A 12,806-nucleotide genomic window follows, 5' to 3' on the forward strand; every position below is an offset into this window, starting at 1 on the left:
AGTTAACACAATTTGGAACAACTTACGCAGAAAAATTTATTTCTGGAAGGAAATGAGACAGGCATTTCTCAAAAGATACTAAATGATATAAAAGAAGTACAAATTTTGAAGAAAAAAAAGAAAGAAAGTCAATAGCTTTTTCATCTTTTGAGAGGTGCTTGTTTTCTTTCTTTTCAGAAAAGAATGTCTTGGATGAAAAGAGTTAAATCTAAATTTGCCTTTGGTATGAATAGTTCTAATCAAGTCAGTTTCTGGCTTTAAGAATACAGTATGCTTCCCACTGATACAAGATCATTGTTATCAATATTATCAGCACGGGACTGGTGGTCCACAGATGATGGCAGAATTGCCACTTCAAATGCACAAACATTACATGGTATTCCAAGATTTGACCACTAGAGGGCAACCGACAATATGTATTCAAACAGTGGGAATGGAAAATGGATGGGTGGGTGGATGAACAAAACGTTTTTGAAGCTCTTTATCAATGATAATTGACTCTGAAACTGAATTGTAAATGTAAGTCTGCAAAAGTTAGTTATTTTGCCTTCATGGGGTGCAAGTGATTTATTGCATTAAAAAAAAAATAATTCCTAGTTTTTACTTACACTATTTCTGCTTTTGTGAACTGCAGAATCGCAGTGGATGCAAATTCATTCACTGTGATTCAGAATGAATTCAGAATGAATCACAGTGGAGGTAAAATGACAAGAAAGAATTCAGTGGTTTCCAAAAATCTGCTCCAACTCGCCCACATGCATGGGTGGACCGCAAACCATCCCTATCGTGTGTGTTTTATTTAAATATCAGGGTGAATGGCCTCTTCATCTTGAGCAATGCTTTAGAATCACAAACAGGCCTTGAAACTTTGATGACCAACACCTACGCAAAGCACACAATCCCAGTGTGAGGTTGCCCTTTGTAACACACATTTATAAACCAATTATACGATGGATGTTACGGTAAAACATTAGCAATGTCTGTTTCTACTACAGGTCTGTTGAGTTAAAAAATGCTGCTCTGGTGTTATGCATCATGTAGTGAGATACACTCTTTTCAAAAAGATTCCTTTTTGTCTCTCCAGTTCCCAGAATGGTTTTCTAAACTTGTCGGCTAATGGCGAACGATGCTTTTATCTAAAAACAATGAGGCCTGTAGTGATTTAACCGTGTTTTTCAGGTCTCTCATGACCTTTCATGACTTTCTGGATGAACTCACTCAACTCACTCGAGCAGTATGTGATAGACTGGCCACATCTTTGAGCATCCAACAAGCATGTTTTCTCCATTTGTGGATAATGGTTCGTATTGTAGTTTTCCAAAAGCCCAGGAACAGCTTTGTAACCTTTTCCATACAAATAAATGTCATTGACACCATTTTTAATCTGGTCTCTTGGATCTGTGGAACAGGAAAGACTTCAAACTTTGAAGAGTGAAATGTTCTAACGAGGTTATGATGTACTCATTTTAGTAAGTCCTAACGTTTACTGTCCATGTCAATAAACTCGATTATCTAAGGAACAAAATCTAGAACAGCAAATGGCACCAGAAACTCATAAACAGGGAAGATAATGTTTCCTATCACTGATCAAAGAGCCAACTCACTGACTCACTGATTGCTGGTTGCCATAGAACTTGCCCAGGTGTATCCTCAGTATTCTTCGATTGCTTTTGTCAGCATACCACCATGTGGAAAAAGAAAGTGAACTCTCTATAAGAGGCAATTGTTGAAAGAAAACCAGTCATGCTTGCTGTTTACCAAAAGTATTTTGGGATAAATAGTAAACAAACAAAATAAATAACTCCACAGAAAGCACAAGATAAAACTAACTATAGATTACCCTGAACCCACACATCCCCATACTGAGATATGAAGGTGGCAGCATCATGCTCTGCTGCTTTGTTTAGCAGGGACATGGAAGTTGGTCAGAACTGACATGAAGATGCATGCCACTAAATATAGGGCAGAAAATAACCTGTGAGAGGCCGCCAATGACATTAGACCTGTGCAGAGTGGAAATCTAAAAACACACCACGTTTTAAGATTTTTATTTATTAGATTTCTTTTAACTGCCATGTGCCTTTTCCTATCCATCTAGCTTCTCCTCTGGGCAGGATTAAAATTAATACTCTAATTAAATTATGCATACTCATCTGAACTTCATTCATTAAATAGGGGACAAAAGGAAGTGACTGCAATAGATTTTGTGTAGAGGTATTAAATTAAAGGGGCTACAAAGATATGACTGTTGAAATGTACAGGTTTTATTGATTAAAGCATGTGTCTACAGTATTTTCTGAAACTCCACAGTAACTGCTACTTTGTGCTGATCTATCACACAAAACTTCATTATTAAAACGTATCAAAGTTAGTGTTTTAAATGAAACAAATATCAATGGGTTAAAGATTATGAAACTGTCTTGTGGCCACTGCACATCTAAAGTCTCAGAATGGAAGATCACTTTTTTATGTCTAGATATTTTTAATAAAAGCTCTAGAAATAAAAAAACATTTTGCTTAATATGTGTGATGAAGGGGTAAATGAGTTTATGATTAAATAGTAACTCTTGAGTTTCCTTAACTTTGTTCCGGTTATCTGAGTTCAGGGTGGATAGTCTTGCTTTGCTGTCAAGCTTTCCAGCCCTCAAGATGTTACAACCAACAGTGCTGCACTCCTCGAGAGACTTTGTCACAAATGTCTGTATTAAAGAAGTGACCTTAGCAGATGTGATATTGCAAAATCACACCATACAGTTAAAATGGCTTGGGTATAGCGATTTACAACGATGTGTGCTTTGGAGGAAAATAAGTGCAAGCAAGTTGTTGCTTACAGCTGAGATAACCACCCCTGCTGGTCTGAGAGCAGCACTCCACCAAGGATGCAGCTGGAACAATGAGATGACCTTTGACCCTCAGCTAGCACATGACCAAATGTTGGATTTTGTGATAAAATATTTAGCAAACCCGGTGTAATCGTTTAATCTGTTCATGGAAGTAGTTTGTATTCATCAGGAGAAAAATTTATGCTCCAAATAAGATCTAATTAAAGTCACAGAAGAATTGCTTTAAACAGATCAAAGTTTTCAAACCTTCTTCCACTTCTGACACATTAGGAGTTCAGCAACTCTTCTGCCAACAACATTACCGACAGCAGTAACCTACAGAGCGGCCTGGAATGTGGAATCAATGCACTGCACTGCAAGGAGTCTCAAAGGTTATTGTTCCAGATAAGTTTCCTCTCTGACACAGCCTGTTTCACTCATGACACTTTTGCAACATACCAAACAAGTTTTCAAAGATGAAAATTAAACACTTTCTGAAACACCAAGATATTTTGGAGAAATCCACAGTATGTTAGAGCTTGCAAATGTCTTGCAAGACTCAAGATTCAGAGTTACCTTTACAAGACCTCTAATCTCTTTTGCATGACCTACGAGGGTGTAGCAAAATTCAGTTGAATTGATTCTGAATATGTTTTGGCAAAATGTCACAGAGCAATATGTTGCTTTAAGAAACTTTAATCTTTAAGATTAGTTTTTGGATGGCTTTGCTAAAGTTTTGCAAGATCCCGAGCTACTCAAAAAATGTTATGATCCTACAAAAGGTTAATGAAATCCCGAGCAAATTTTGAATGAGCCGATCAAAGTTTTTCAAGACTGTGCAAAAATCCATATTTTTTCTCTCATTTCCCTTTGTGCATTTACACTCCTTTGAGACCTGATGACATTTTTAAAATAGTAGACGCAGAAACACCAGAAAAACAAAAATATAGAAAAATGTGGTTTTCTTTTCAGATGAAGAAGATGGGAACATCTCAGCATTTCTGATTAGATAAAAAAATGAATAAAGTAAGTCTTTCCATGCAAATGTATCCATACGATCTGTCCTCACCCACCACTGTCACAGATTTCAGCTTTCAGCTTGTCTGGAACATTTTGTTAATCAGTTTCAGACAAATCACCACAGCTGATAACAGCATGGTGAAAGTTTCAAGACAGGGAGGGAGGGAAAAGGAGGTCGACTCGTTGGTCTAGTTATCAAACTAGCAAGCCCTCTGAAATGTTGGCTCAATAATGCAATCAGGGGAAGAGATAGAAGATAGAGATCAGACAATCTGTGAATTATGAAGGTAACTTAAAATTAGGTCTAAACAACATGTGCAAACCAATTAGCTTACTGGAAAGAAGCAAATGATCAACAAATAAATCTAAAATATAGTTATTTAATGGAACCAAGTGGTATTTAGCAGTATTTAGTTTTGTCACTGCCCTGCACAATTATTGTTTTCAGAGCTGTGAGAAGTTATATTTCATCACATTTTCTGTATTTACCAATCATTATTTGCCTCCCATTTCAAATTATTGTGCTATAACAATCAGTGTTGCATAAGACATACTGTGGAGATGTTGCAATAGAACAGAGGGAGAAGTCACAGAAAAAAACGATTTGAGAGAAACAGCTTTCACAAAGACATGCATCGACCATATAGGACTGACATTATGCAAGGATAGTAGTTCCAGTGCGTCCAATGATTGAAGCACTGGAACTACTGGTTGCCATGTTGACACTACAGCTTCCACTCTGCAAGGATACCGCTGCTCAAAACACATGGCTGTTATTCACTTTCTTTTCCAGAAGTTTCAGATTTCAATCTCACAAGTATAGAGCTATCAGAATGCACTACACATCTACATATATAATTATATAATGTGATTGCTTCAAATCCACAAATCACATGAAGCCAGAGTGACAAAGTCCACAGGTGACAGGACAACAAACAACAGGACAGAGTACACAACTCTTTGACCTATTCATCATGCAAACACACCCAGACGCACGCATGCGTGTGCTCAACCAGTGACAAATTTTGTTATCTAAATGCTGAGATAATTCTGTTTTGATACTTTATACATGAAATTGTTTGTGGGCTGGCTTGTGTGTTTTTGTGTTTGGTATCTTCAACACACAACTTTTTATTGAATGCTGTTGCATTTCAGAAAGCTGACTGTATCAAGTCCATGAGCTCTCTGGACTCGTCATTGTTTTACTTGGCAGCATCTTTAGAAGTACGAGTAAAAATAATGTAGCTTTCTGGCTAACACATATAGATAACCTTTTCTGCTTGTGTGAAATTATTTGCATTCACTCTTTTCCCTTACTCTTTCCTAGCCTCCCCCTCACCTTTCCAACATCTCCACTAATGCGGAGAAGTTAAAAAAAGATATAATTGAAAGTGCTTAATGATCACTCTTGCCTTATTATCCCAGGTTTCTTGGCTTTGTCTGCATAGTTTTGTTTTCATAACCATACGATGTCTCAGACACAAGAAAAGCAGCAAAAAACAAAACTTATTGGAAAGAATAAATTCTGTAAAAGTTACCATGTGTATTGAACTGTGATAATGTGCAGTATATAGGGCATATTTTGCCAGATCGGTTGACGTGTGTTCCTGATCTCCTGCCAGCATGTGACCGTTGAACCCTCAACCCGATCCCCCTGCTGAGGAAGACGGCTCGGGGGTGAGGTCCACCTCCACGGAGACACGCAGCCCTCACTGCTCCACTCCTCCTCTCCGCCCCCTCCTTTGCAAAGGACTCGTCCCTCATCCGGGGACTATAAAAACTTTGCTGTGGCTAGAGTTGCTCAGTCTCGTCACCAACTCCACCAGGTAAGGCAAGCAGCAACTGGGTTAGCAACTGTAATATGGTCTTCAGGCTGGGGGATTGGAAAGAAAAAACATCTCAACTTTTTAAAATTTCCAAAGTCTTGCAGTCTTGCTTTTCTGTGAGATCTCAACTACTGAAGGAGAGGCTAAAACATGCAAATGTGGAATTTTTTATGGTAGCATTAGGACTTTTCTTTCTTGTCATTACAACTTCAGGTTGAAGCTGTTGGGCCTCAGGAGATATTACAGCTGGTATTTCCATTTGAAGATGTCTCTAAACTCATTTATTCATCCGGATTGAGATCGTCTTCTAGCCCGGACAGCTGACTTGCTAAACCCTAAAACAAGATTATGAAACAGTTCGGGTTTTATCGACTTAAACTGCTTTGCTAATCTACTCAGATTATACGTTGTCCCAATAGACAGCCATATGTTGGCTGCCAGCTAATTTAGGTCACTTTGTGGATGAGTGTTTTGCAAAGCATTCTTAATTTTGAGACCTATAAGTCTACTTTAGGCAGGAGATTTAACACTGCTTTAGTGGATACATGACCATATTCCTTCGTGTGTTTTCACCATTTCTCTGTGTGTTTTTTGACTCTAGACCACCATCATGAAATTCGTGGCTCTTGCTCTTGCCGTTCTCCTGGCAGTCGGTGAGTAGAAGGCACATTCCTTCCTGAATCTGGGATATCTCAGGAGATCTGTTGCACATGTTCAACGTTTTGTCTTTGCACCTCTCACCTCAGGCTCCCAGGCCGCTTCCCTGCAGGCTGATGCCCCCTCCCAGCTCGCCCACATCAGGGCTGCTGCGGATGTCTACATGACACAGGCAAAGGAAAGTGCCATCAAAGCTCTGGACCAGCTTGATGACACTCCATACCGGGATCTGAAGTAAGAAAATGGTTTAGTTGATGACTCTCTCATGATTCCTTCAGTGCTGCAGTTATTTAGTCATGAGCCCTTCAACCTTTATATTGTTCCAGGGCTACCCTGGCTCAGCGCCTGGAGGATGTCCACAACAACATCAAGCAGCTGCAGTCCCAAGTGTCCCCTATGACCGACACTGTCGTTACCAGCATCTCTGATGCCACTGCTGAGTTGCGTGCCTCTATTGCAGCTGACATTGAGGCTCTCAGAGCTGATCTAGAGCCCAAGCGTGCCAAGCTGAGGGAGGTCCTCTCAAAGCACTTGGAGGAGTACCGCGCCCACTTGGAGCCCTACGTCACAGAGTACCAAGCTAAGCAGAACGCCGAGATGGAGGCTCTGAGGGCCAAGATGGAGCCCGTTATGGCGGAGCTGCGTCAGAAGGTAGCCACCAATGTCGAAGAGACCAAAGCTGCCCTGATGCCCATTGTTGAGTCCGTGCGCACCAAGCTTGTCGAGCGCCTGGAGGCCCTGAAGGCGATAGCTACCCCTTACGTGGAAGAATACAAAGAGCAGCTGAGACAGGCCTACAGCCAGGCACAGGGCGTCAATGCTGAGCAGATCACTTCCCTGAGGGAGAAGCTGACTCCTCTTGGAGAGGAAATCAAGGAGAAGCTCCACGCCATGGTTACCATCATCAGAGATACCTTCAACAAAAACTAAATCCTCTGTATCTTTCTTTTAACTAACCTCACCTTGCTGTCTGTCTTAGATATACTGAAGCTGTCTTTATGTTCTTTCTTCCCCCTCACAAACAGACCACCTCAGAAGTGAAGCTAGTGCCTAACTTATGAACAAAAATGGCGGAACTTCCTTCCCTCCGAGCACGCAATTTCATGCATAAATCCAAGCATGCACCCAGAGACACATACACACTTAGCACACGTCTTCATCTTTACATGCCATTTGCTAACATATTGTGTATGAAGTGCTTGTGAATTACCACACAGCCTTGAATCTCTGTGTAACTATGGTAACTGTGCTTTGATAAAAAAAAAAAATACAGCTCAATAAACATCTGACTGTTTATACAACTGTGTTCTGGAGTCATTTTCCTTTAAACTGCTTGTTAAAAAAGCATCACACTCACCTTTTCAGGCAATAGGGGCAAGATCAGGATTTTAACAGGTCAACATTGATTACAAAGACCACCTGAAAAGAACAATATTAAAACAATCAGTTGTTGTTAAGACTGCCATTCAGCTGCATATGAGCTATTCCTGTCTGCTGTATTAAAAGCAATGATTAATGAGTTGATCACAGAGAGGGAACCGGCCTATTGACAAACCAGAATCATGCTGTGATTAATTAGGGGAAAGTCTTTACAGCCTGGGATCCCTCAGGCTGGAACAATCAACACCATCCCATCGAAGTGCCACATGAGGCTAAACGTGGAAGCAAAAGCCTCTCAAGCAGAATCTTATTGTTAAAGTCCTGCAAACTACTTCTTTCCTTTTCTGTAATATTATTTAAATTAGCAATAAAAACTTGCTCTAGTCATGCTAACTGGTAAAGTGGAATTCAACCTTTAAGGAAAACCAGAACTTTAAGCTGGACATCATGTGTAAGTGAGTCTCCAATTAACATGGTGTTGAAAATCTGGCCCTATGAATAATAAAAACAGATTGTTTCCGTTCTCAGCTGTCCACACCCAGTAACATCAAACTGTTTTCGTGCAAAATGTTAATCCGACTTGGGCTTAAGGCTACAAGTCACAATGACATATTTGCTTCTTCCCAAAGAATTGCATTCAGGTCTTCACCACTCTTGCGGCTGAATGCAACAAAGTGCTTCCGGCTTTGATTAGTTGGTGTCAATGCCTCTATGAGTATTATAATGGATGAGGCCAGCTTTGAGGTCCCCAGTGAGAGTTCTGTGCTCTATAAAACCATGTTGTTCTTCCAGCCACAAACGACCCCTCAGAAAACCTGATTGTACACATCTACGGAAACCGGAGGGAGAAAACTTTGTACAGGCTGCTGCTTTTATGTTACACTCTAAACTTGTGGGTTTAACTCACTACTGGGGAGCAGCTAGCAGCCAGATTGGCAAAAAATAATAGGACTGAACAGATACATTAGTAGACACTTGTAGACAACGAAAGGATGGACGGTGAGTGTTTTCTACGTATTATATTGATGACATGATGTGAGCTCCTTATTTTACACTCAGCTCCCCCCTTCACCAGGGACAAACTGGTGAAGGGGGAGCTGACCTTGAGCTGCTTTGAGAATGTGGAAAAATGTAACAATGTACATGGATGTTTGCCTTCTTTTCCACTTAGGTCTGTCCCACAGCTGTGAACTTTCCTTGCCTGGCTGCACAGATGGAGGGGTACTCTTCATCACCAAGGTCCCCCAAGTCTGTGGGGTCAGAGTTCAACTTGAGATGCAGGCACTGTGGCGGCAGTTTGACCAGCTGGGCACAGAAATGATAGTTACAAAATCTGGACGGTGAGAAATGCTTCATACAATGTTTTATAGTGTGTTCTGTAGTTACTGTCCCAATAGTTGAAACTGTCTATCTACAAAACACGCTACTATGTTCATCCACTAGCTCTTTTTGCTGTAGTTTTTTTGTATTGCCTAATATGTTTCTTGATCTATTTGTTTTTTTTTTTTTACATTCATAAAATGGCAGGAGGATGTTTCCAACATTTCAGGTGAGAATCTCTGGAATGGATCCTTCAGCCGAGTATGTTCTGCTCATGGACTTCATCCCTGTTGATGACAAGAGATACAGGTTAAGCAATATTGATTTAATTCATAAATATGAAGACCATTGCAGATTGAGCTTCCTTTACTTTTACACTGTCTTGAGAGTTTTGATCAATTAAAAAAGAAGCTCAAGACAATCTATTCTTTTTAATTATGTTTTAATGTTTATACTCTATCTGTGTAAGGTGCTATATAAATTAACTATGCCTAGATTTCACTACAGAAAAACTGACTTAACATGTTGATCATCTGCATCCTTAAATGAATTTCAATAATAATAATAATAATAAAGAAAATAATAATATGTTTGTTTCAGATATGCATTCCACAACTCCTCATGGTTGGTAGCAGGGCGAGCAGATGTTGCAGCTCCGAGCAGAATGCATTTCCACCCAGACTCACCGGCCCCTGGAGCCCAGTGGATGAAGCAGACAGTATCGTTTGACACTCTCAAGCTCACCAACAACCTGCTGGATGACAATGGACATGTCAGTTGGATGTTCTTGCTTTTTACTTTAATGAAATAGTCCCTGAAATGTTTATTTAAACTGACTGTTTTTTTCTGCTTTCTGTTTGTAAGATGATTCTGAACTCCATGCACCGTTACCAGCCACGGTTCCATGTAGTGTATGTGGACCCAGAACCCAACAGTCATTTAAACGCCTACAAGAACTTTTGCTCTTTCTCCTTCCCTGAGACACGGTTCATGGCCGTCACCGCCTATCAGAACCACAGGGTAAGAACTGGACCTTCAGTAGCCTAAACACTGAATGGGCCCAACCTTTCCCATATATAAGAAGTAAATGATTTGAGAGAAAAGAAAATGCTCAATATTTGAAATTTTCTATGCTTTTAGATAACTCAGTTGAAAATTGCAAGCAACCCATTTGCTAAAGGCTTCAGGACCACAGACCCACAAGCATGGTGAGTGTCAGTCCACCTTAAATTCAGCTTTTGTCCTTGACAAACAGCAGAATCCTAACATTATCAGCTGCTAAATGATAAGACTGCAGGCCTGATCACAGTTAATCTTTCACCTTTGTACTGTCTTTCACTCGTGCAGTCTCCCATGTCAGGGAGGGGATTGCTTCGGATACAGTAGATTGATCATAAATGCGTGTAAAGGCAGGTATACAGCTTTCCAGAAAGGACTGCATAATTGCATGTAACACCTGTGTTCTTACTTTTGCGTGCAGGGAAGGTACCGCAAGCTCTCTTGCAGTATCCTGTCCACCAGATGGCGGTGAAGAGCCTCTCGTCCCTAAACCTAAAGATCAGTGTCGTTCAAAGCCTTCAGCCGGTGAGTATTTTACAACCCACTGTATTACCTTTCAGAGTTCAGAGTTTAATTACTTAAAGTCATATGATTCATTTAGCAGTACTAAGACTCTTAGTTATAATTTACTAGTCTTATTGTGTTTGCACAACTTTGATTAACATCTTTGCTGTTGCAGTTTACAGTCTGTCTTTTTAGTTCTCAAATGAATATACACATTTCGTACAGTTTTAAATTTACCTTCTCAGTTGCACATTCCTTTTGGACCAGAGTATTTTTTTTATAGTTTCACAAAATTTCAATTTTTAGTTGAAATTTTGTTCTTACATTACAGTATTTTTTCTTTGTTATTTGTTTTTATAAATTGGATATTTCTATCTTTGTGTGAATCTACTAGCTGTGATTGCCTGTGGCAATTTCTGTGCTGCTGTTGCACAGAAATTTCCCAGCTGTGGGACAATAAAGGATATTTATATTCTGCATTGCAAGTTATAAAGCCATGTTAGTAAATGTCTGTTTGCTCAAGACATTTATGTCTTGTTAATTAACAACAAAACAGGGCTAAACAGAACCTATTTAAGCATTTTTCTCTTCCTTTATAGGACAGACAAGTTCATCCTCTGCGCTGTTGCAGGAGTGTGAGCTGCCTTACCAAAAGGAGGATTCTGTGGAAGTCACCATGGAGAGCAAAGATGATAACAGTTTAACAACATCTGCACATTTCCTCCATATCCCTGTATACTGGGATTGCACTGTATCATCTCACTAGAAAGTCAAGCTGTTGCAAAGCAAGCAAACAAAAACCAATTGTTCCAATTAGCCCCTTAACATCTGGCTTCTTTCCTTCTTATATTTATGTATATAGTTTACTTGCGGTAGTTCTATTTACTGGGCTCCATTACAGACCCTTTAAATTACTTATTAAACCCTAAGAAAACAAGTTGTCAGGGGTGGCATTGTGACATAAATTATTGATGATGTCACTGAAAGTACTCAGGAGCCACAGAACAGAGGTTTATGTCATTATGACAATAACATAACAGACAATAAAATCAGCTAATACAGTGCTTCTCAAGAGTATACACACCCACCTCTTAATTTACAATTTTTATTTATTTATTTTTTTTGCTGAAAACAGGAATAAATGATAAATTATTCCAAATGCCTTTTCACATCTAATTTATTATTGGTGTGGAATTTATTTGTTGTTATTATCAAAATAACAACATATAAATGTTCTGGACTACTATATTTAATTTGACACCAAATTCACTTAAAGTAAGCTCATTGTCACTGTGAGAGAAGACAGACATCAGTATTAATATGTGTGTGTAATACAGCATTTTAACACCAATAAAAACAATTAATGCATGGGTATACGTCCTGATTTTGCTTACAAGCATGTCATAATAATATTAAATATGAAACATGTATTCCTTTAAAACTATAGAGAGGATGAATGGAAGTCAGGCTAAAAACTTCATTATCCATGATACGTTTCTTGGAAGGGAGGGGAGAACTGAAAAACGATTTTGCTTTCAAAATAAAATACAACAAATGTTTAGCAATTTTCTTTTACAATGTTACGGTGTAGCAATTTAGATGTTTCATTTGTTAATGGAAAAGTGGAATTATTGCCAATATGTTTTATTGGGTATTGTATCAGCAGTCAATAATAGCTTAATATTTTCTTTCCTCCTGTTTGCCATATTTTGGGGGTCTATTCATTGTCTATTGTATGGGCCAATAGACATAATTTAATTTGGGGGAATTTGATTATCATTCCTCACCACAGCTATTAATCCTCTGTCATCCATATTTGTGCAATAAATATCTAATGTTGTGTGTATTATACCTTACAACTCTGAAAAATAAACACATTTAGCAAACAAACTGACACAATTATTGCTTGTACCACTTAATCTGTTTCATACTTATTCCCTGTCACAACCAAACCAATATGGAACTTATTGGAAAAGAGCCAAAAAAAGGAAGAAATTATATGATAATTGATTTAGTTTCACATAAAGATATTCCTGATCACACATCTCAGTACAGGTTTGCCCAGCCCTGCAAGTTTCTCAGCCGAGATGGTCCTCTACTATCTAGGCAGGACTGAAATGTTTGAGTTTTATCTACAGGATCAATTTAATAAAAAAAAAATTCTAATTTTTTATTAGAAATAATTTTAGTTTAGTTTAGAATTACATAGATTAAATAT

General features: G+C 38.9%; 2 protein-coding genes across 2 annotated transcripts; both read left to right on the forward strand.

The window, feature by feature from the left end:
• The first annotated feature begins 5,609 nt into the window (after nucleotides 1–5,609).
• On the forward strand, nucleotides 5,610–7,626 carry apoa1b (apolipoprotein A-Ib). Its single transcript, XM_055028946.1, has 4 exons — nucleotides 5,610–5,668; nucleotides 6,270–6,321; nucleotides 6,415–6,559; nucleotides 6,652–7,626. Exons 2-4 carry the CDS (start codon nucleotides 6,279–6,281, stop codon nucleotides 7,253–7,255), a joined length of 792 nt encoding a protein of 263 aa, XP_054884921.1. The 5' UTR covers nucleotides 5,610–5,668; nucleotides 6,270–6,278; the 3' UTR covers nucleotides 7,256–7,626.
• Nucleotides 7,627–8,697: 1,071 nt separating this feature from the next.
• LOC129358862 (T-box transcription factor TBX1-like) lies at nucleotides 8,698–12,403 on the forward strand. Its single transcript, XM_055028087.1, has 9 exons — nucleotides 8,698–8,704; nucleotides 8,765–8,836; nucleotides 8,919–9,045; nucleotides 9,233–9,334; nucleotides 9,626–9,797; nucleotides 9,890–10,045; nucleotides 10,166–10,233; nucleotides 10,506–10,609; nucleotides 11,188–12,403. The coding sequence occupies exons 1-9, from the start codon at nucleotides 8,698–8,700 to the stop codon at nucleotides 11,352–11,354; spliced, it is 975 nt and encodes a 324-aa protein (XP_054884062.1). The 3' UTR covers nucleotides 11,355–12,403.
• The last annotated feature ends 403 nt before the right edge of the window (nucleotides 12,404–12,806 follow it).

The sequence above is a fragment of the Poeciliopsis prolifica genome, unplaced genomic scaffold (assembly GCF_027474105.1).
Source record: "Poeciliopsis prolifica strain line A6 unplaced genomic scaffold, Auburn_PproV2 SCAFFOLD004, whole genome shotgun sequence".
Taxonomy (NCBI): Eukaryota; Metazoa; Chordata; class Actinopteri; order Cyprinodontiformes; family Poeciliidae; genus Poeciliopsis; species Poeciliopsis prolifica.

Bases quoted from the DNA above. Each gene is read 5' to 3' on its own strand.
- apoa1b (XM_055028946.1), top strand. From the start codon at position 6,279: ATGAAATTCGTGGCTCTTGCTCTTGCCGTTCTCCTGGCAGTCG. The intron at 6,322-6,414 runs GTGAGTAGAAGG...CTCTCACCTCAG, and splicing joins TGCCGTTCTCCTGGCAGTCG to GCTCCCAGGCCGCTTCCCTG. The intron at 6,560-6,651 runs GTAAGAAAATGG...ATATTGTTCCAG, and splicing joins ACTCCATACCGGGATCTGAA to GGCTACCCTGGCTCAGCGCC.
- LOC129358862 (XM_055028087.1), top strand. The intron at 8,837-8,918 runs GTAACAATGTAC...CTGGCTGCACAG, and splicing joins CTTTGAGAATGTGGAAAAAT to ATGGAGGGGTACTCTTCATC. The intron at 9,046-9,232 runs GTGAGAAATGCT...ATAAAATGGCAG, and splicing joins ATAGTTACAAAATCTGGACG to GAGGATGTTTCCAACATTTC.